A 24,553-nucleotide genomic window follows, 5' to 3' on the forward strand; every position below is an offset into this window, starting at 1 on the left:
CCAGTCTAGCTTTGCTTGTATTTTATTTTCCTCAAGCTGTAGAAACACAGGCCGGGAGAACGGTGCTCCTGCAGGGTTTATGGTGGGGATGTATATTGACCCAAGCTTTGTCTTCCAGCTGCAGGTTTGGAAAATTGCCTGATGCCTTCTATAGATACAGGGCTAGCCTCAGAGAACAGCCAGTGGCTATGTTTTATTTTTTTTTACGACTTTCACAGCTTTGAAACTATAGCACTGAATGTAGGAGGGCAGTGCCAGGATCTCCTGGGAGTCCTGGCAAGGGAAGAAGAATTGGGAAGACCCAGAGGCTGCTCTTTTCAGGGAGACGTTTGGGGCTCAGTTCAGACGAGGTTCTGAAAAGGACAGGGAGAAACCTAGACCCCTCATCCTCTGGAGAAAGCCGGAAACTTCTCTGAGATCTGCCATTCTCAGTGGCTCCGGGTTCTGCCCCCAGGGACGTTGTGGAACTTTGTTGGTGTGAACGTTTATATGGCCCTGCAGCTAGGCTGAATACTAACCCCACCCCCCAATATGTCCATGTTCGAATCCCGGGAACGTGCGTTACCTTACATGGCAAAAGGGACTTTGCAGATGTGATTAAGCTAAGGACCCTGAGCTGGGTAGAAGATTCTGGATTATCCAGGTGGGCCCAATGGAACCACAAAGGTCCTTAAAAGAGGGAGGCAGGTGGGCTTCCCTGGTGGCACAGTAGTTAAGAATCCGCCTGCCAGCGCAGGGGACATGGGTTCGAGCCCTGGTCTGGGAAGATCCCACATGCCGCGAAGCAACTAAGCCCGTGCGCCACAACTACTGAGCCCGCATGCCTAGAGCCTGCGAGCCACAACTACTGAGCCCATGTGCCACAACTACTGAAGCCTACGTGCCTAGAGCCCATGCTCTGCAACGAGAAGCCACTGCAATGAGAAGCCTGCACACCGCAATGAAGAGTTGCCCCCACTCGCCGCAACTAGAGAAAGCCCACGCGCAGCAACGAATACCCAATGCAGTCATAAATAAATAAACAAATAAATAAATAAAATTAAAGAACACTGCACAAAAAAAAAGGAGGGAGGCAGGAAGTCAAAGTAGGTGTGACAATGGAAGCAGAGGGTCAAAGTCAGAGAGAGATAAGATGCTGGGTTGCTGCTTTGAAGATACAGGAAGGGGCCATGAGCCAAGGAATGCATGCAGGCGACCTCCAGAAGCTGGAAAAGACGAGGAAGTCAATTCTCCCCTGGAGCCTCCAGAAGGAACCAGCCCCACCGACTGTAGCCCTGTGAAACTGATTTTGGACTTCCGGCCTCCAGAACTGTAAAAGACTAAATGTGCGTTGTTTGAAGCTCCCACGTCTGTGGTCATTTGTTACAGCAGCCCCAGGAAACAAACACAGGCACCATGTGCCAATCACATATTAGCTTGTGAACTCCTCACAACAACCTGGAGCGGTGGGTTGTACCATCATCCTCATTTTACAGATGAGGAAACCGAGGCCCAGAAAACAATTAAGCGTCTTGGCCAACGGCACACAGGAAGTAGGTAACAACGTTCCTGCTCGGTCCACTAATACGATTACTATAAACATGACTGCTCCCTGCTTTCCAGGCAAATTGCTGCACCCACCAGAAAAGAAGCTGTGTTCCGATGGACGTTCTGGTCTGGCAGCAGCTCTCCCAGAACCTCCCAGATCCCTTCCTCCAGGACACGGGGACCACCAGCCTCACATGCTCTGCTGCCACGCCCCTCCTTCCCACATTTCTGAGCCCTCCCGTTACATTGTTGTCACTTTCCTTCTCGGCCCCCCTGTAGCAGAGAGAGGCCAGCTTGCTGGGCAGCAGTGCTCACAGGCGGTTTCACACGGAGAAGCATCCCGTGTGTGTAATTATATGCTGTGTTTGACAGTAACTGAGACTCTACTAAGAAAGGTTAAGAAGAACTGTAATAATGCACAATCTGACCATGGGTCTTTAGAAAACCTTCACAGGTCCCATTTTTGCATATCTTTGATAATTCATTATCAAGTATATGGAGAATCTCATTTAAAAATTAAGTTTTTTTTTTTTTAAGGTTACAAGGAAGTTTAGGTTTTCCAGAACCTGTAGAACAACTTGGTTTTATAGCCATGAGAGTACAAGCACACCCCTAAGCTGAAGACTTTTCCCATTTTAATTCCAGGAGGAGGAGACAGCGGCTGGTCTATCCTCGACCTGGGGCCCTGGGTGCTCGGGCGAGGAGGGAGGGGCAGTCGGAAGCACCCTTACTTTGACGACGGAGAGCATCCCCTCGTTGGTTTGCGGGTTGGTGTGGATCTCGAAGCTCTGCCCAGGGTTCCCGTTGATGATGGTGTAGGCGGCCCTCCACGCGCCTGTGGTAGGATCGTCCTTGTCTTCAACTGTCAAGTTGACAATAACTCCCACGGCTCCTTCCTCGACTGTGGCTTGAAACTGCAAACAAAGCAGACCTTTACTGTCACTATTTTGGGAAAAAAAAAATCATAGTGAAGACCACTGATGGCACTCTGACCATATGCCTGGTATTGGGCACATTACCCACACCATCTCATTAAATAATAAAGACTAACAGAGGAAGATCACGAAGCTGTGTGTGCCAACAGATGCTATGCTTCAGGTTCTCTCAGCCTTATGTGGGACCATGAGGCTGAATTCTCTCCTACAGGATGTAGGCAGAAGTGATGTTTGCCGGGGCTGGCCTGGGTTCACCTGGGCGGAGGGTTAAGAGAACAGCTGTGCCTCTTCTCTGGGCCCCTTTCCTTCTATCTACCTGGATGCAGACAACCAGGAGACCCAAGGGGAAGGTGGAGCCACAAGAGGGAATGAGCTTGGGTACCTGAGTCACCACATGGAGGTGGGTGGGAGCCCGTCCCGAACTGTTGTTGAATGAGAAACAAACTTGCATTGAGTTTGAGCCTTTATGCATTTTTGTTTGCATTTGTTTTTGTAGCCTTGTTACTGAATGCAAATCTGTGTGCCCAACGCACAGTGGGGCCAAACAATACCGAAACGTCAGAGTTTGGAGCAGAGAAAGGTTTACTGCAGGGCCAGGCAAGGAATGTATGCCTCATGCCTTAAAACCCTGAACTCCCTGAAAGCTTTCAGCGAAGCCCTTTCACAGGAAAGGTGAGGGAGGGTCACGGTTAGCTGCTGCAGACTTCTTGGTGTCAGATCCTTCGTTCCTGAGGTCAGGTCACCGTCGGGTCACGGTGTTCCCGTAAACCTCCACCGAAACAAATGTTACTCTCTGTTCTGACAAGTAAGGGCAAGGTCCCAAGGCTCAACTTTCGCCCTCTGAGGTCCAGGCCCTGGCTGAGAGGAGGGGGTCCCCGCGGGGGCCAGTTACCCTGCCCGGGAGCGTTCGTCCAGCACCCAGGCTGGGTCCTCCCACCAATGCCCAGGCCCGGCTGGCAGTGCCCTCAGGGCCAGGTCCCCAGACCCTGCCCAGCCGTCATCACTGAGGGAGCCAGGCACCCACGACCCAGCCGGCCCTCAGGTACCTTGGGCCACCCAAAGGTTCGGGCAGAGCAGGCCGGGTCCCAGGGACCCAGGGAGACTGTTGCCGCCATTAGGTAGCGGAGGAAGGGATGGAAGAGAGGTTCCCGTGGCCTCAAGGCCCAGGCCCGGCCAGTGGGCGGCCATGGCAAGGGCTCTGGAGCTCTGCGGGACACAGCCCCCAGCCTGTCCTGGGGCCCCCCAGCTCACCCACCGCCTGAGGCCGGGGAGGGCCTGGAGGGCCCCACGGAGAAGGCCCCCATCCACCTCTTACCACACGGAGATCCACCTCTTACCTCTTGCCAGGAGGACCACCCCGGGCGGACCGTTGGCCGAGCGACCTCTAACTGCCACACTAAGTGTCTCTTGCTAACTAACCCTCCTGTGCTTAAGGTCTTGCGGTAACGGTTGCGTGGTAACGGCTGTGCGCCCGCCCTGCCCCTATTACAGCCTCACCCACCCTAAAGGACAAGGTAACCAGATAAGCACACCGCCATCGCTCATATATGGAGGGACGGGGATTGGAACCCCAGTGTTTGACTCCAGAGCCTCTGCTCAGTTGTAGCATCCTCCTTAGTGAAGGAAGCCAGTTTCATCCCTCCCACCCCTTGCCCACACCTAGCATGACTTTAAAAGGGAGGAAACATTTTTCTAAGGTAACATATAAATCAATTGTTTGGAGCTTTGTTGTACCTGTGTTTTTATTGTGACACATCTCAAATATCTGTTGCAAGTAGGTGTGGTGAAAAATAAATCAATAAATGAAAAATCAGCTTAGATAGAGAATTTCACGAGTCATCAGCACATTGCTTTGAGCTGGAAGCATACAGTATTGTTTTGGTGCTTACCTCTGATACACTACTGGTGAATAGTAATCTGTTTGCAAATATTTTATACACAAGTAATACCAATAAGCTGACAAGAAGAAGAAGAAATATCCTGGAATTTCAGTTAGTAGGAAAGAGAATCTAGAGACAGTAAGATGATGTCAGAAAGCCCTTATGTTCAAAGACAAGTAATTTGAGAAATGACGTTTCAAAAGCGGTGGCTGATTAATTCACTTGCAAATCATTAATCACAAGCCATGATCTTGATGCCTTGGGGGAGACAGGAACTAATCTGTCTATCACAACTCAGCAAACCTGGGTGAGCCGTTTCCCTTCCCTACAAGCGGTGCTGGGAAATTCCTGGAACATGCGCACTGGATGGAACGGAGCTGGAGCGAGGGGAAGTGGAGGATACTGTCACACAGAAACAGCTCCACGAGACAATGATTTTGACCTGATTCCTCTGATTCTTGTTTAAGTTAGGCCTAACTTCTATCTTTCCCCCCTCATCACAAAAATTATGGAATTCCTGAGCTTGAAATCTACACTGGTGGATCCCAGCCCTGTTAGAATCTCCTGGAGGGCTTTTTAAAAACACTGTTTTTTAAAAAAAATAACCCTATTCCAATTCAGTTGGTCTGGGGTAAGGCGTGGGTTTCAGTGTTTTGTTGACCTGCCCAGATAATTCTAATATGTAGTTTGGACAGAGAAGCATGAGAGTTCAAGGTCAAGAAGGGCCAAAGTAGGGATGTGAGAGCCTGCCCTCGTGCATTGCAAGGCTGCCTGGGTCCCATGCTGAGGGAGGGGCCTGCAGTGCATGTGGGATCAGCAGGAAGGAGAGCTGTGATCAGCTACTGCTGTCTGCCATGCGTCCAGGAGTGGGACACACGTGTTATCCAATCCCACAGGTGGCAGATAAAGAAACAGGCACAGAGAAAGAAGGAAGGAAGAGGTTGGTCCAAAGTTCTCGAGTGAACCAAAGGTCAGATACAAATCTCCTGGACTCCAGTAACATCTGCTTTCCACAAGTTCTATTACTCATGCCCACTCACGAGTCCCATTGCTTAGGCCGGTCCTCCACCCCATGCTGTGATCCAGAGACAGAGGACTGATTCTCTGTCCCTACTGATCACAGCACACCTCAGCTCATAATCTGTCCCTGTGGCTGTTCTGACACCTGTACCTTGGGACACCAGGCAGACAATTCAGTGGGTTTGGGAGTGCTAAGACTAGAGGATGCTGGAAACCATCAGTCAGGTACGAATGCCATTACATCCAGTCCACAGGTGAGAAGTTACTTTGTCAAGGCAGGTGAATGTCACATTGCTGAGAGGAAGACACTATAAGAACAGATCACGATGAGGAGGCTGGAGGCTCCAGGTGTGTCTGTATTGTTCAGGGCTTTCTCTCCACCCCTTGCACGATGCTGGGTGCATAGAAGGGACACAGTAGGTGTTTGTTGAGTGAATGAATGGTCTTAAAATAGGAAATGGGGCCTGGCATCAAAGGTGAGGGCTGAGAGGAAATGGGAAGGGATGAAGCTATACAGGAGTGAGACTAAGAGAGACTGGCATGGTGATGGATGCCTGATTCTGCCACTTGCTTGGATGGTGCAGGGCAGGAGGGATGGGTTGACCTCCCTTGTTCTCCAGAACATCTCTAGCAGGGATGCCTTACGACTTTCGAAGACACTGGGTACATTACGTTTGTTGGTCCCTCCTACCACACTTGATTTTCATAGGCTTTAAAAATTTCATTTTTTTCCCCCTGATGTGAGGAAAAAAATTAAAATTTTCTTTGACCCTAAAAAATGCGTTTTTTTTATGGCGCCTGGTCCCCAGTACACAGCACAGTGCTGGACACAAGAAGATCTTCTGGATGAATGGATGAATTTGTAAAATTAATACTTAGGCCATGTATAGGTGAGAAAAGCCTGTGCAGTTTCTCCCATGACACCTTTTCATGACACCAACCAAGAGGTTGGTGCAGAATACCTTTTCAGTGTGTGGGCAAATGAGTCCAAGTGGAACGGGAAGGTGATAATGTTTTAGAAATTCTCACAGCATGTGTTACGACCCTAATATATCCTTAGATGTAGTAATGTGTCCACAGCCACATTTACCTACCATCCATCACCCATCCATCCATTTATTTATCCTCCATTCATCCATCCATCCTTCCATCCACTTATCCGTCCTCCATCCATCCTCCATCCATGCATCTATCCATCCATCCACCCATTCGCCCATCCATCCATATTCCAGCCAGCCAGCCAACAAATACCTGTCAAGTGGCTTCTGTGTACCACGCATGATACAGTATTAAATTCTAAAAAATAGAAAAATAAAAAAATAAATTCTAGGGATACGCTAGTAAACAAGACAACAGACATGGCATATGTTTAATTATAAAAATATGTGAAGTGTTGGGCAAGAAATAACATAGTTCTTGGAGAGCCTGAAGCTTGAGGGGAGTGGTGAGAGGGCGTGGTGCCTGACCCAGTCTAGGGAAGGTCATTAGGGAAGAATTCCCTGAGAACTGAAAGAAGAGTCAGTGAGACGAAAGGGGAGAGAGCCTTCCTGGCAACTGGAACAGCAGGTGCAAAGGCCAGTGGTGAAGGAAGCACGGGGCAATTGTGGACCAGAGGGAGGTGGGTGTGGCTGGAGAGCAAAGGAGAACTCGGGGAGAACTGTTTGCTATTGGACTCCAGAGGAGAGTTGCGTCAGATTATGCACAGCCTTGTGGGCCAGGGAAAGGCATTTAGAATTTGTCTTGAGAGCCAAGTGAGGTCTAATCAAGGAACTGGATTATGTTTAAATCTACTCCTGGGAGAATTCAGAAAAAAATCTTTAAATACCGAAAACATTCAATACAATTATTATAGTCTTTGTTAAGACCATTATCTGATTCTTGCATAAACTATAAAGCCAGTTTCCTTGAGCATCCATTTAGAAACTCATTATGGCTTAATTAAATACTCATTCTATTAATTCTATTCAATGTTTAACCCCATTATGTAATTCAAGAATGGAAAATTAAGTAGATTAAAATGAAACAGTACCATTTTATATTTCTATAGCAATGCTCACTCTGTGATTTAAAAACAATAGACAGACATTAATTTACCATGCTAGAGCAGGAGGAATTACGGATTGTAACATTACTTCGTTTAATTGGAAAAAAATAAAGTTACTTTTCTGTTAAACTGTGCAGCAAATCAAATACGAGATGCAAAACGTGTTTTTACACCATCAGTGTGGGCGACTGGCTTGGGACATATTGAGTTTCATTGGCTCTCTCCTCTCAATTCAGAACTGAGTTATTTCATTTTCTTTTCTTTGCCAAGGTGAGGTGAATTTTGTGATGGACATTTAGGAAGAGACTACTTGGACTTGATACAAAGGTTATCCATCACCAGGGGGAAGAGGGACTTGCATTTTAATTTACACTGAGAATGAACACTGCTCCTCACAGAGCAAAGAGTTGGTCATTAAGGTTAACCTGGAAGATGGAAATAACGATCAACAGGCTAAAAGCCACAGGTGGGGCAGAAGTGACAGCTGATGACTTTAAGGGACAGGACACATGCGAGCCTGCCTGCTTGATCGCTGGAGTCCAGGTTCATGAGCTGCCAACCCTGGGGTTTCATGGAGAATTGATGTTGAACTTGAAAAGCTGGGATACAGTCATCTGGGCCCTGGCTTTGAAAAAATTAAAAGATAAGGTCCCGGAAAGTTTTACACACTTCAGTTTCTATTTGTGCGGATAAAAGGGTGAGGGAGACATCATCAGAAACTGAATGCAAGCACTTTTATGAGTCTGTATTTACATAAACGATGCAGCTTGTTGGAAAAATCTAATTTCTTGCTGATAGCCTAATGGGTAGAAACTGTGAGTGCTATAAATAAGATCATACACTTAAGGATCCTGGCATAGAGTGAGGAATCAGTATTTGTTAGCACTGGTGATGATGATCGATTTCATTCTGTATCATATGAAATACTTACTAATAAATTGGAGAATGTGACTCTCTGTTTTTATCACAGTCTGCCTTCCATTGTGGTTGTCTTGTATAGATAGCTTATTTCCCTCGGTGGGTGTGGAAGAAGCTCTTTGCTCTTCAGTCGTGTATTCCTGACACTCACAAGCTTGCATATCCTTGTCTTGATCTTTATCACCAAGACAAATGATGTAAACTTATCACACACACATTTAGAAGGGATAGCTGCATCAGATATCTGGTTTCCTTCTATCTATGATTAGGAGTCATCCTGGGGTAGAAAGATGCAACACCTCATTTAAATAAATAGTCATTAAATGTCTATTCCATGGCAGGGGGTCTGCCAGGCATAAGAAGTCCAGCAGTAAATGAGAGGGACACTATTCTCTCCCCTCATGGGTTTACAGCTCAGCAGACTGACACACTCCCTCCTGATCACCCCATTTCCTTCATATGCTTTGCTCACACAATTCCTTTTCTACCATTTGTCCACTGTCATTCATCCCAGGCTGCATCTATGTTTGGACATGACTTAGTTTACAGCTAATGGTCATTTTAATAAATGGTGCTGGGGCCACTGGCTAGCCATGTGGAAAAAACAAAGAATCTGGATTCCCGACCTCACACCATACAGAAATTGTGAAAGGTAAAACAATCAATGTTTTAGAAGAAAACATAGGAGGACATTTTAATTCATCTTACAGTTAATGTTTATGTGTACTTTATATATATGTAATATAATGTAAAATATTTAAAATACGTATAATATAAAAATATAAAATGGGGCTTCCCTGGTGGCGCAGTGGTTGAGAGTCCACCTGCTGATGCAGGGGACATGGGTTCGTGCCCCGGTCCGGGAGGGTCCCACATGCCGCGGAGCGGCTGGGCCCGTGGGCCATGGCGGCTGGGCCTGCACGTCTGGAGCCTGTGCTCCGCAATGGGAGAGGCCACAGCAGTGAGAGGCCCGCGTACCACACACACACACACACACAAATATATATATATATAATGTAATTATATATATAAAGTGCACATAATATAATATAGATAATATTTAAATAACAAATTTAGTAAGTATAGAGTTTATTCAGTATTTTAAAGAAGGCTTTATGTCTAAGAAGTGATGAACAGCAGAGCCCCACAAGGGACTCTAGGTCACTTGGCTGAGAACCACGGTCTGCTCATCAGCTAGTCCTCAAGACAACTGTGCCTACTGAGTCCCTCCCTAGCCACGTCCCAGTAGGATGTGCATGGACAGGCCCCGAAGTAATACCGAGATGGGAGGGGACCATTCGGGAACCCAACAGCCCATAATGGCCCCAGACATTGGTGAGCATCTTTTACTCATTTCCCATCTAGTCAACACTCTCTCTTCTCTAAATATCGTTTTCTCTTTGAAAATGAAGAGTGGTGTCAGCCCTTTGGTTTTCAACGCCCATGGGAGACAGTTCACAGAGAGAAGACGTAAAGCAGATGCTAGAGCTGGGATTTCCGGCAACTGTGAGTAGAGACTTCCCCGCCCTCTGAAGCGCAGGCAGCCTGGGGCGTGCGCCTATCAACTGTGAGACGGGTCTTGTCTCTGTTTCCGAAAATGCCCAACACCACCTCTTTCATGAAGTGAGAACGCTATAATTAGACATTCAACTTTGGGATCATTTTTGTCTAGAGAATACAACCCGAGGGGAGAAGATGACAGTGTACATGTGTTGGAGGGTCTCACGATAAGAAGAATGACCAGTTTTTCTCTATTCTCACTGAGAAAAAGGAAAGTGACCTGAATTGTGCGTCACACGCCAGAGATGACAACATTGTAATGGTGGAGGGCAGTCTTCCTTTTCTGAAGACTCTTAACGTTTCCGAGCAGATTTAGCTCAGGGTGCCTGTATCCATAAAACATCTGAGGAAACGATACCTTCCCCAGCTCCTGCTGAAGAGAGTGTTACTAGAGGGCCATTTGTACCACACGATCCCGGCTTTCGTTGCCAGAGCTGACTGGACCCAGAAGTGGCACTGGACTCACAAGTCACCAATCTATTGGCTGCTTCATGAACGACCAGATGATTTCTCTAAGCATATGAACTCAGAGAGATACAGGCCATATAATCAGAGGGCAAAGGGTCCTTAAATCCTAAGTTTCTGAGTAGAAGAGAAATGGAGTGGCCATTTTTTGTCATTTGGACATGAACGAATAGATGCATAGAGAAGCCAAAGAAGGGACACACTGAAAGAAAACCCAGGAGACCTTGGGGGCACTCAGAGACACACAGATGAGGAAGCACCCTTGATCTCGGACTGTGTTTCTACTCCTTGCAACTAATGGAGCCCTGGGAAAACAGCTGTGGTGGATGGATGTCTGTCTCTCTCAGGACGTAAATGTGGTCCTTTTGATGAAGACTTGGGTTTCACAGATGTTTCCTCAAATCTTTTTTCTTTTTCTCTTTTACATCTTGCTATGGAAACTTTCAAACAGCTATAAAAGCAGACAGAATGAAGTGATGAATCCCACGTGCCATCATCAGGCTTCAAAGATTTTCAACTTATGCCCCCATGTGCTTCATCTACACGCCCACTTCTCCCCATGCCTGTCCTGTTCGGAGCAAATCCCAGACATATCACTGACTCTGTAAAGATTTCACTGCTTGTCGCTAAAAGTTAAAAACTCTTTTTAAGAGAACAGAATCAAGGTCCTCTCCTGATCCAACTAACATTAATTTCTTCTACTGACAATTATTGTGTTTTTCTTTTGTGCCGGATGCTTTACTAAAACTATAGCCGCGGTAAAGGACAGTTAGAGACTGGCCTATTAGACTTCTCCACGGGTTAGGAGAGTCTTCTCAGTTAAATGTTACTGAACAGGTGAGGAAACAGAGAAGCTGAAGGTGGAAACAGTTCAATGATAATAAGGAATAGCAGCTCGATGACAAAGAAACATGTGCCTGAGGGGGGAGGACTCTCCAGAGCTGCTGGCATGCCGGGCAGTGTGGTTCTTGGTCCAGGAGAGCCGAGGCACGCGCCACCTAGTGGATGTGACCCCCAACCCCCCAGCCCAGGGAGCCCCGGGCCGGGAGGAGAGCCACATGCCTGGAGGGCTGCGTCTGGGGTCCTGTTCCAACGAGAGGAAAGACCAAGTGTCACGCAGCCTCCCAGCTCTACAGGTGCCGGGGGATGAGCCAACAGGCAATAGAGGGAAACAATATTCACTTCGTGCTCCGGCAGGAATTATCCTCCCCTCCCCACTCAGTGCACTCTCTTCCGTATTGATTCATTTCCTAGGAGGAGTTTCCATGGTTGCTGCAGACACAGAGGAGGTGCTGGGTACCCAACTTTGGAGGAAGATGCCCAGCCAGGTTCTGGCTTGCTGGGGGCCCGATGGTCCACCAAATTTGTTTTTGCAATTCTTCCTCCACGTGACCTCGCCTACCGAAGCTCCTCGGATTTTCCAATTACAGATGCATACTGCAGCTAAAAAGGGAGTTTTCAGGAAGAAAAGACTCAAATACTGAAACATATCTTTTTGTCCTCAAAACAAAATGAGAACACACAGCCACTGAAGACTGCCAGAAAAATAATACAGCTGGGCAACGGTTCTCAAACTATGTTCCCTGGAACAAACAGTGTTTGAGGGATGGTGCAGGAGTCCCACGAATGTACCACGTATTTTCCTCTAAACAAGAAAGACTGAAACTGCCCGAGGAATCTGCTAGATATATTTTATCCGTTTTGTATATTAGAGTTCTTGTCTAAGATTTTGCTTGGAAAAAAAAAGTTTTGCTGCTGAAATGAAGTTTGAAAATCACTGCCTTAGGGAACCGATGAAATAAATATTACATGTGATGGTGAGAGAAAAATAAAAACCAAGGAGCAAATATGCGTGCGTTCTTTTTTCTCCACATGCCCGGTGTGGAAACTTTATCTCATCTGACATTAATATCTCTCCTTCGCTTGAGCTTCTCTTTTTAAAAAAATGAAAGAAAAGGCAAAACACATTTGTACATTTGATGAGATAACTGAAAAATAGCTTAATTTTGAGAAGCAAAGAGATTTTCTGCAGGGATACGGATTCGACACAAACATCTGAATCTGGATGAAGAACGACTTTTCTTTAGGAACAATAGCATGGTCTGCTCTAAAGACTCAGAATTTGGTTTATGCAATTCTGCAAATTTACAGGTGTGGAAAATTCAGTGAAATGGGGCAAGTTCTGATCTACCTCTAACTCACGGGTAAATTCTGTAACTTCTCTGAGTCCAAGTTTGCTTATCTGACGTGTAGGGTATCAGGCAAAGCAGGAGTTCTTAATGCTGACTGCACATTAGAATCACCTGAAAACTACTCATGATCTGAGGTCCCACATTCAGAGATTCTCCTTGGGTAGGGCCTAGGCATTTGCATTTCTGAAAACTCCCCCAGATGGTTCTGATGAATGGCCAAGAGGTGAGAACAGCTGCTTGAAATGACTCCGAAGGCCCCCTCCTAGTGTTAGGATCGAACTTTAAAAAGATCATTGTGACCTGTTCTAGCTTGTGTGGGTCCTAGCCGGTGTTGGGAGTGCCAAAGAATGCCACTGGTGGGACCCTTGAGATTTCTTACAGTTCTCTGCTCCAGGGGTCTATAGGAGCTGCTAACGGACCGACGGAATACATTTGCCAATGAAATCACAGGGGCATCTCCTGGAGGTCATCTTTTTCATCACCTCCAACAGGAATCCTGTACCCATTAAGCAATCATCCTATTCCTCACCCCCACCCCAGCCCCTGACAATCACCAACCGACCTTCTGTCTCTATGGATTTACCATTCTGGAAATTTCATAGAAATGGAACGACACAATATGTGGTCTTCTGTGTCTAGCTTCTTTCAATTAGCATACTGTTTTCAAGGTTCATCCCTGTTGTAACCTGTGTTGGTACTGTGTTCCTTTTACTGGCTGAATAATATTCCACAGCATGGATGGACCACATTTTATCTAACCGTTCTTCCATTGATCAACATGTGGGCTGTTGCCACTTTTTGGCTATTGTGAATATGCTGCTCTGAACATTCATGGACATGTTTTTATGTGGACGTATGCTTTCATTCCCTTGGGCAGATACCTAGGAGCGGAATTGCTGGGTCACATGGTGACTCTGTGTGTAATGCGGTGGAGATCTAAGTCATTCACCAACATGCAGAGAGCGCTTGGGTGGCACCTTTTAAACACATGAGGCCATGTACTGTTTGCCGGCTTCTCAGAGCTCACTGCCCCCTCCCATGTGAGCAAAGGCAATATTTGAGAATGAAGCTTCTCTCTTTGAATGGCAGGAGGGGTTGGGAAGAAGGGGGATCTATGGGCGCCTTATCTCCTTTGACTAACCGACTTCAGGTAGCCTCCTTTCCCCTATTTGCATGCGGTATCACTCAGCTTAATGCAGAAATGAGACGGACACCCCAGAGCTCACGGAGAAAATGCCCTGCTCCGTGCGTGCCCCTTGCAGCTGTTTCTAACTAGAGAAAGTACATCTTTAATCTCCTGAGCGGTAGGAAAATCGACACACTTGGTTAGGCTCCTGATGCTAATGCCCCAGTACAAATAAGGACACGAGAAACCTTCTGCTTTCATTACAAGGGATTTGTACAAATTCACACATGGAATTGCCTTACAGCTTCTAATTTATATTTAAATCCCAAATGTCACTGTCAGAAGAAACTACTCTAAATCTATTGTCTGTGTCTGCACCATTGATTCCTGTTTCAAATAGACCCCATGGGACCAACTGTAATTCCCATCGGCACCTCTGCATATTTCTGCCCAGAGGTGGCTTGTGGTGCTTCTGAGAACATCTGAGTCCCACAGGTAGAAGAGATGGATGAGAATCATTCCCTTGGGAATCAGACGCAGTGAGAGGGGAAGGATTAGAAAAATCATTCTCTGTCCCTTCTGGGCTCTGATCCCAGGGTGGAGTCACACCGGAAGTCTGTGTGGGGAGAGAGATGCCCCGATGGCCATCTTTCATGTTGAAAAGAATGAATGATGGAAAGTTACTCATGTTTAACACCCCCGAAGCTCTATAACATATTGGCTGTGTGACCTTGGTCAAGTCACTTAACCTCTCTGTGCCTTGATTTTCTCATCAGCGCAATGAGAAAAATAATAGTCCCTACCCTTATAGGATTATTATGATGATTGAGAATATTTATAAATGTCAAGATGAATGCCAGACACGTAATAAGCAATATAGGCACATTGTCATGATGAACACAGACAGAAAGAACACAGAAATGAAGTTTGTAATGGTGCATCAATTACAAGGAATGTGACCAGAGAAATAAACTTTGTTCTTTTAGGCTTTTTGTTGTTGTCGTTACAGTAGACTAGTTTTGCTAAATAATATTTCTGACAATATAAATTTCCCTTGTTGTCTACAACTACTTAGACTTGGTGTCACGTATAATCAGAGGTGTCCTGACCAATAGTACTTTTTAGAGAGGTGTCCTGACCAATAGTACTTTTTAGTTCCTAAATGTATTTTTAATCTAATTTAGGGTTTCTTAAGAGCAGTGCTAGTGACACTTTGGGCTGGATAACGATTTGTTGGGTGGGTGGGGGGTCCTGCGTAGGATGTTGAGCACCATCCGTAGCCTCCATCCACCAGATGCCAGGGGCACCCAAGCTGCAGACATTGCCAGATGTCCCAGGGGAGCGTGTGTGTGTGTGTGTGTGTGTGTGTGTGTGTGTGTGTGTGTGTCTGTGTGTGTGTGTGTCTGTGTGTGTGTGTGTGTGTCTGTGTGTGTGTGTGTGTGTGTGTGTGTGTATACAATCCTCCCTGGCTGAGAATCACTAATCTACCTAAACCAGGTCAGGGGCTCCCTAACAAGTATCTGCCTGTAAATGGCAGCCCATGAGCTCCCCCAGAGCAAGATTTATCAGCAAGTTGGTCTTAGACTCAAGTCTCAAGGGAAAACTGAAATAGCATAATAATATTTTCCAGGGTAATTGAATCAGACATTGCCAGAAAAACATTCAAGGGTAAAACTAAAGACTGTAATTATTATGAAAATTATTGATGTAGTTTTCATTACTCTACAATTTTTGAATTAGCCACTGATAATCCCTTTTATAAAAGAAGAAAGGTAGTTTTTCTTGCTTTTCCTTCTTCCTGACACTTGCCTGCCTCTCACTTTTCAATAAACACATTCAAGCCTGTGCGTGCTAAGTGGACTCAGGTGCAGCAGAGACCCGAGCCCTCCTCTGAGGGGCAGCCCTGTCACCTGCGGGGCTTTCTCGATGGGCCTCAGAATTTTTTCATTTGGTCCAGTTAGAACTATGTTCAGACCCAAGCTTATTCGGCAGTGAAGAATTACTGTCCGTGATCCATTTTCCCCTCCCAATTCTCCAAACCCCTGCTACTCGAAGTGTGGTCCCTGGGCCAGCGTGGGTATCACTTGTGAGCTAGTTAGAAATGCAGAATCTGGGGCCCCACGCTAGACCTTCAGAATCAGCTTCCAGGTGATTCAGGGCTACATCAAGTCTGAGACGTCTGCTCTTGACTGCTCTGCCAACTCTTGGTGACTCGGTCCTTGCTGCCTGACCCTGATGGGCAGAGAGACCAGAATACAGGTGCCCTCTACGTTCAGCACTCCCAGCCTGGAAACCTAGAGACTAGAGGGGTCCTTCTCCATCCTGTTCAATGTGAACTTCTTCCCTGGGTCCCATCCCCTCCCCTTCCACCTTCAACTCCTGTCCTGCTTCCCTACCTGCCAACTTACCCCGCCTCTCAAGTCTATAATGTGTTCTAGACTCTCCAATTAAGAACACAACAACAAAACACGCGCAGCGAAGCAAAAGCCTCCCTCCACTCTTCCGTGGCTCTCGTGCCCTTCGCAAGAGGGGCCTGCATTTCCTCAGCCCCCACTGTGCGATAACAGAGCGCTAAATACCTTGGAAGCTGCTGTGAGGGTTAGGGAAGCACAAAAATCAGGACTGCAAATTTATCTGAAATCAAGGAACAACATAACTGGTCATTGTTGAGGTGTAATTACAGGACAAAACATACTGTTCAAGAATCCTTACTGGGTCCGCTGAGCAGGTGCCAAGGAGGCTTTTCATGAAACTCACACATAACAGGCCAGACACTGTCCGGCCCCAGCCTGTGGCTGCTACATCTGGGCAGCTCCACGTGTATGGGGAGGGCCGTGAGGCTGTATTGTGAGTATGGAAAACAGGAGCTCTCACAGAGTTAAGGACTTTTAAGTAAAAAAGTGAAGTCTTCCAGCTTGATTTTTCCCTCCCTAGTTACAGGTGGGACAGTGAGAACTGCCAGGTAGCACGGGAGAGCCTGTGGGGAATGAGAGAAGCTGAGGGAAGAGAGAGGAGAGAGTGGGGAGATTGAGAGAGACACACACAGAAAAAAAGAGGTGGAGAGAGAAGGAGAGAGCCAGTGGGGGGAGGGCAGTGCTGGGAAAGAAGGCAGGGCTACACATGCGAAAAAGAAAGAGACATCTCCTGGCTATTGTAAATAGAGCTGCAATGAACATTGGAAGCAACCTAAGTGTCCATCATCGGATGAATGGATAAACAAGATGTGGCACATATATACAATGGAATATTACTCAGCCATAAAAAGAAACGAAATTGAGTTATTTGTAGTGAGGTGGATGGACCTAGAGTCTGTTATACAGAATGAAGTAAGTCAGAAAGAGAAAAACAAATACCGTATGCTAACACATATACATGGAATTTAAGAAAAGAAAAGAAAAAGGTCATGAAGAACCTAGGGTTAAGACGGGAATAAAGACACAGACCTACTAGAGAATGGACTTGAGGATATGGGGAGGGGGAAGGGTGAGCTGTGACAAAGCGAGAGAGTGGCATGGACATATATACACTACCAAACGTAAAATAGATAGCTAGTGGGAAGCAGCCGCATAGCACAGGGAGATCAGCTCGGTGCTTTGTGACCACCTAGAGGGGTGGGATAAGGGAGGGTGGGAGGGAGGGAGACGCAAGAGGGAAGAGATATGGGAACATATGTATATGTATAACTGATTCACTTTGTTATAAAGCAGAAACTAACACACCATTGTAAAGCAATTATACTCCAATAAAGATGTTAAAAATTTAAAAAAAAAAAGAAAAAGAGAGAGAAAGGGAGACGAGAGAAACAGACTGGAGAGGGAAAGAGAAAGAAGGAAAGATAAATAAGTTAGGAAATAAAGACAGGAGAAAGAGATGTAGAAAGAGGGAGATGGGGGTGGCTTAAGGGCTTGGTTTTGCTTTGTCTTAAATAAGAAAATCTGGGCAAGTCGAGAGCGGCGTTCCAGCACTTCTGGCATTGCCGGGGCCTGTGGCAGAAGAAGCTGAGGACAGAGATTTCCATATTAATAGAACCCAATGGTTGAGGCCTCCAGTCTAACTACTTAGAGCAACTGCAGTCGGAGGAACTGAGGATTCAGGGACTAAGCCAGGACCCCTGGGAGGAGGGCTGACCCTGTCCACTGCCCCCACCCAGAAAAGATGCTGGTGGGTCCTGGGCCCTGGGCGTTGCCTCCACGATAATTACCAGGAAGCCCAGTCTTTTTACAACAGTTTCTAAAATCAGTGCATTAGACACAATTGGATATGATCAAAATGATCCTTAAAAGCCTCCAAAAGGGTCCTTATGCAGACTCTCAGGGCCCTGGGAGGCTGTTCTACCCTTGGGCCACCTTGTATGAAAAATCTACATGTGACTTCGAGTGTATACAGACTTGTATAAGCTAAATGTTTGGATGATGAGTCATCTGTGTTTCATTAACCCCACATAGGTCCTTCCAAGGGATGGGTTTGCGTCTCCTGAACTCATCTTTTTGTTGCCTTTACAAATATTTAAGGAGAGGTTGCAAACCAAGGAACCAACCAAAATCTGTGGTCCTTAGCCTCCAGTCACCTTATGTGAAGTTTGTGTTTTTAACGCATCTCAGAGGGCCTGCCCAGGGCAAGGGAATTGTAACAGGGACCATAACAGGCATGGTAGCTGGTAACTTTCTGGGCCCTGGTGGGGTCGGCCAAGGGGACACCTGAACATAGTCTCTTCCTTTTTGGCTGGAGGGCTCCTCATAGACATGCAACTGAGACAGTACCCTGCTAATGGCCACCTCTGGACAATACTCATCCTTCACGTGTCAACTTGTGAAGATTGTTGAGGATGAAAAAATGGGCCATTCCTGGGGATACACATTCTATAGCTATCCTTGAACATGGAAAAATCCATCACTTTGTCTTCTCTGTCAATAAGAGCAACTTCTGAATACGTGCACACACGTATGCACATGTACACACACATCTTTTGCAGGAAGGGAGTGTTTCCAAAGAGAGTCCACATCTAGCGTTGCTGCTATAGTAACACAAGTGAAAGAGGAAGACAGCTTCACAAACCAAACACAATGGTGAGCTTCTTCTGTCACCTGCCTGCGACCTTGTTCTTTCCACAGTCAGGGAGCAGGTGGAAGGTTAGTGTAATTTAAGCCACAAGGAAGTGAGGAGGCCTGAAGTCACGTCAGTGTGGTACAGACCTCAGGGGATGAAAAGAAAAAAACAGGACACCTGAGGGCAGCGAGTTCAGGGGCTCGTTAGCAGGTAGAGGTGACAGGTTGGCGCTGACTCTTTCTGATGTAACCAACAGCTAGAGAAGAGGCCATCAGAGGGGGTTTCACGGCCCCAGAATTGCTGGAACAGGCTGTAGCATGGAGATTTGGCTGAATTGAGAAAACTCAAATAATTGGGTACAAAATGCCTGTTTTCTGAAGAAAGCCATGCTCTGCAGACTAACAGCAGCAAAGTGATGATTAATAGCATGGTAATATCAACAGCAAAAGCTAACATTTGCATGCTGCCTCGATGTTGTGTGCTGGGCTGATGGCCCTTGGAATCCCACTTTACTGGGGTCCCTGCTACGAACGTGGGCCCTTTCCTGGGTCTAGAATTCTGTCCCTGTTCTGTAACCGAACGTCAGGTGCTTCCCTGGACCACGAACCTCTTCTTCTGTGCATCCACTGGAGCCCATTCACAGCAGGGCAGGTCTTCCTCCATTGTCAGGTAGGTGTCTATGCAAGTACAGACTTGCACAGACAAGTGTAGCTCAGGAGATGGAAAAGATGAAGGTAATTGAAAAGTACTTTGATCATACTGGAAAAGGGGCTATAAACTGCAATTTAAGTAAATACTCATACCTTTGGACCCAGCATTTCACTTGTGAGAGTTTATCCTATAAAAACCTTCATACGTGCGCACGAAGATACACATTCAAGCATTTTTACTGCTGTGATATTTACAAAAGGAAAAACCAGGGACCACCAAAATGTCCATCGATAGGGGACTGGTCAAACCATGGGACACCAATGAAACAGAACACGATACAGAGCCATTAAGATAATGAGGGAGCAGGACTTCCCTGGTGGCTCAGTGGTTAAGAATCTGCCTGCTAACGCAGGGGACACAGGTTCAAGCCCTAGTGTGGGAAGATCCCCCATGCTGTGGAGCAGCTGAGCCCGTGCGCCACAACTACAGAGCCAGCGCTCCACAGTCCGCAAGCCACAACTACTGAGCCCATGTGCCACAACTACTGAAGCCCACGTGCCTAGAGCCCATGCTCCGCAACAAGAGAAGCCACCGCAGTGAGAAGCCCGTGCACCGCAACCAAGAGTAGCCTTCGCTCGCCACAACTAGAGAAAGCTTGCGTCCAGACACAAAGACCCAATGCAGCCAAAAATAAACGAAGAACTAAATAAAAATTTATTTAAAAAAAGATGATGAGGGAGCTAATTGCTTGGCATTATTGATCAGAAGGGAAATCTATTGTATCGAATGATGCAAACACCTTGGGTTTACTTAGTAGAAATAAAATGTGTTAAGTTAACGAAATCAGGAGACAGTGGACCATGCAAGGGGCACATGTGAAGGCAGAGCTGAGATAAAGGGGAGATTACAGACTCTTTAAGGGTCGAGATTGCAGGAGCCAAGGACACAGATGGAGTTCACCAAGCTGCTGTGTGTGAGGGGCTGGGAGTGCGGGGCTGACCCTGCGGGTGACGCTCCCAGTTGCCTGGGTAGAGCCCTCTCCCCAGGTTAAAGGTATAAAAATAGAGACAGGCCAGTGAGAATTCAGCAAGTGGTCTCTAGGGGTGGAGCATCTTCCTGCTGGGCTTCCACTCAGAGCAGGGGTCAGGTAGAGTGTGTGGGCGGTGGGGGGCTGTGCAGGGTACAAAGGATAAGACCATGAGGGGCTCAGCTTGAATCACACATAAAGGCTGTGGAACCTCTGGGATGCTGCTGACACGCTCGAAATGACCACTCATGGAAGTAAACCAAGAAGGTGCGATACCCCGTGTCTCGTTCATTCCAGCTGGAAGGAACCTTAGCTGGGAGACAGAGGAACCCATTCTCCTGAAGCCTTCTGTCAATTGCCTTGAATGGCTAAACATTACGGAGTGTTTCTCTGCCCTTTGCTGTCACTAAGAAAGGCCAAGATCACCCAAAGCAGGTAGCAGAAGCAAAAGGGGAAAAAATAAAAATAACAGTAACAACAGCCTATGTTTACCAAGGGCTTGCTCTGTGCCGGGGATAGGGCTAAACTCCCTACACGTATTATATCATTTGATCCTCACCATAGCCTAAGGAAATAAGGAGCATTATTTCTCTCATTTTACTGATAAGGACAAAGGTACAAATCCTGATGAAACTGCAACATAGTATGCATAATGTGACCCCATCTTTGTAAACAGAAAGTAGGGAAAAGACACCTGTTAAAACATTAACAGCGCTCATCTCTCAGGATAGTGGAGAGATCTGGCAACTTTGTGTATTATATGCTTGTATGATATTTTAAAGGTTTTTAAAATAGTGGAATGAATTATGTTTAAATCAGAAAAAAGTAATTTTGGAGGGGATAAAATGCTATTGAATTCAAAATGCATTTAAAATTAAGTTGTTTTCTAAAATACTTTAGAAAAAGAAAAATAAAGTGGGAAGAATCATTCTACTTGATGCTAAGCTTCACTACATAGCTACAGTAATCAAGACAGTGCAGTACTGGTGGAGGGAGAGACACAGGTCCATGGAACAGAATAGAGAAACCAGAAATAGACCCACACACACATGCCCATAAAATGGGGCTGGAACCACTGCACATCCACAGGTAAATAAAGGACCTCAACTCCAATCTCATACCTTATATAAAAATTAACTCAAAATGAACCATGGATTTAAATGTAAAACATAAAAATATAAAACTTGTAGAAGAAAACACTAATTTGAAGAGATACATGCACCCCAATGTTTATAGCAGCACTATTTACAATAGTCAAGGTATGGAAGCAACCTAAGTGACCATCGAGAGACGAATGTATAAATAAGATACGGTATATATACACAATAGACTACTACTCAGCCATAAAAAGAATGAAATAATGCCATTTGCAGCAATACGGGTGGACCTAGAGATTATCATACTATGTGAAGTAAGTCAGACAGAGAAAGACAAATACTGTATGATATCACTTACATGTGGATCTAAAAAATAAAACAAACTAGTGAATATAACAAAAAAGAAACAGACTCATAGATATAAAGAACAAACTAGAGGTTACGAGAGGGGAGAGGGAAGCAGGGAGGGGCAAGATAGGGACAGGGGGTTAGGAGGTATAAACTACTACGTACAAAATAAGTGAGCTACAAGGATATATTGTACAGCATGGGGAATACAGTCAATATTTTATAATAGCTATAATGCAGTATAACATTTAAAAACTGTGAATCACTATGCTGTATACCTGAAGCTTATAGAATCTTGTAAATCAACTATACCGCAATTAAAAAAAAACAGGAGAAAATCTTCAGGACCCATTGCTAGACAAAGAGTTCTCAGAGTTGACATAGAAAGTACAATCTATATTAAAAAAATGATAAATTGAACTTTACCAAAATTAAAAGCATTGTCTTAGTGAAAGACTGTATTAAGAGGATAAAAACATAAACCACAGACTGAAATATTCGCAAGCCATATCTCCGAAGGAGGACTTGTACATGAGCCATGTAAACAACTCTAAACAATCCAATTAGAAAGTGGGCAAAAGGACTTCCCTGGTGGCGCAGTGGTTAAGAACCTTCCTGCCAATGCCGGGGACACGGGTTCGAGCCCTGGTACGGGAAGATCCCACATGCCGTGGAGCACCTAAGCCCATGCACCACAACTACTGAGCCTGCACTCTAGAGCCCGTGAGCCACAACCACTGAGCCCGCATGCCACAACTACTGAAGCCCGCGAGCCTAGAGTGCACGCTCCGCAATAAAAGTCACTTCAATGAGAAGCCCGCGCACCTCAGTGAAGAGTGGCCCCCGCTCGCCACAACTACAGAAAGCCCACGTGAAGCAACGAACACCCAACACAGCCATAAATAAATAAATAAATAAATAAAATTTAAAAAGTGGCCAAAAGACACAATCAGACATTTCACAGAAGGGAATAAAGATGGCAAATAAGCACATGAAAAGATGCTTAATACCATTCGTCACATAGGGAAATGCAAATTATAATCCTAATGAAATATGGCTAACACTTATCAGAAAGGTTAAAATTAAAAATAGTGATAACAGCAAATTCTGGTGAGGATGTGGGGAGCCTGGATTTCTCCGACATCATTGGCAGGAGGAGAAAATAGTGCAGCTCCTCTGGAAGACTGTTCGGCAGTTTCTTATAAAACGAATACGCATTTAACATATGACCCAGCGATCACACTCTTGGGCATTTATCCCAGAAAAACAAAAACTTACGTCCTCACAAAAACCTGTACATGAATGTTCATAGCAGCTTTACCCGCAATAGCTCCAAACTAGAAACAAGCCAAATGTCCCTCACTAGGTGAACGGTTAAACAATCTCCAGTGCATCCACACCATGGAATACTACTCAGGTAATAAAAAGGAGCAACTATAGATACATGCAACTACTCCCATGGCTCTCAAGGGCATTACACTAAGTGAAAAAAATCAGTCTTAGAGTTACTGATTGTATGATTCCATTCATGTACCGTCCTTGAAATGACAAAACTATAGCGGTGGAGAACAGATTGGTGGTGCCTGGGGACAAGGCCGGATGTCGGGGGAAGGTAAAGTGGGTACGGCTATTAAGGGGTACCAAGAGTAGCCCTTTGTAGTGATGAAGGAGTCCTGTATCCTGATGGTGGTGGTCGTTATACAAATCTCTACATGTGATCAAATGCATAGAGCCACATACACACACACACACACACACACACACACACACACGGGTGGAAACTGAATCAGGTCTGGTTGATGGTACCGCGCCCATGTCCACCTCCTGGTCTTGCTATTGTTCTACACTGACAGGAGATGTTACCACTGGGGAAGCTGAATGAAGGGGTCAATGGGCTCTAGGTACCATTTCTGCAACTTCCTGCATGTCTGTAATTTAAAAATGAAAAGTTAGAAAAGATTAAGTTACCTTTCTATGTAAGCCTGAAATTATGCATTTGGGGCTACATGGCTGATTTTACTGTTAATTTGGAGGGGGATCAACTTGTTCATGGTGGAATCCACTTTGCAGTTGGGCTCCCATACACTGTACCAGGCCCAGACCTCTGATGCAAATGCACCCCATTTTGACAGGAAATAGTTTTTTTGGAGAGAGAGACAGAGAGAGAGAGAGAGAGAGAGAGAGAGAGGAAGCGCCACAGAAAGCTAATGTGCTCCTCCTACGAGCAAGCAACTCAGCAAGATACCATTTTCCCTCTGAGTAAGAAAGATCGTAATAGAAGTGAAACGAAATCTTTCAATGGAGAAATGAACCCCTATAAGAAAACACTCCATGCAACATTAAAACAAACTCTTTCCTAATCTGGTTAACTCGGGCTTTGTGCTGATTTAGCTAATAGAGTGGTGAGGACTGTCGAAAGATGGTACATCAACATGTTCAAAGCAATACTTCTCAGATACGCTTTTCAACACTGAGTAAGGAGAAAGGATGTTTTTCAACACTCTGAACCAACATACACAATGGGACAATTCTGGGGTTCTTAGCCAATAAAATTACTCTTGGTGCAGCCTTTGTTCATCCAGGAGTGATGGGATTTCTCTAAGGCTCAGTAATGTGGGTTCAAAGGTGACAAAACATTACCACCCATGGCTGATCTTGAGGATAATTTCTCTCTTTTTTTAAAATAAATTTTATTATTTATTTATGGCTGCATTGGG

The 24,553-nt window shown here is 45.7% G+C and overlaps 1 protein-coding gene across 1 annotated transcript in view; it reads right to left on the reverse strand.

Moving 5' to 3' along the window:
• CDH13 (cadherin 13) overlaps positions 1 to 24,553 on the reverse strand; it is a 1,012,702-nt gene that overhangs the window by 101,128 nt on the left and 887,021 nt on the right. The window contains exon 9 of the mRNA XM_019940487.3: positions 2,259 to 2,441. Within this exon, the coding sequence (XP_019796046.1) occupies positions 2,259 to 2,441 (183 nt within the window). The remainder of the gene's footprint in view (positions 1 to 2,258; positions 2,442 to 24,553) is intronic.

The sequence above is a fragment of the Tursiops truncatus genome, chromosome 19 (assembly GCF_011762595.2).
Source record: "Tursiops truncatus isolate mTurTru1 chromosome 19, mTurTru1.mat.Y, whole genome shotgun sequence".
Lineage (NCBI taxonomy): Eukaryota > Metazoa > Chordata > Mammalia > Artiodactyla > Delphinidae > Tursiops > Tursiops truncatus.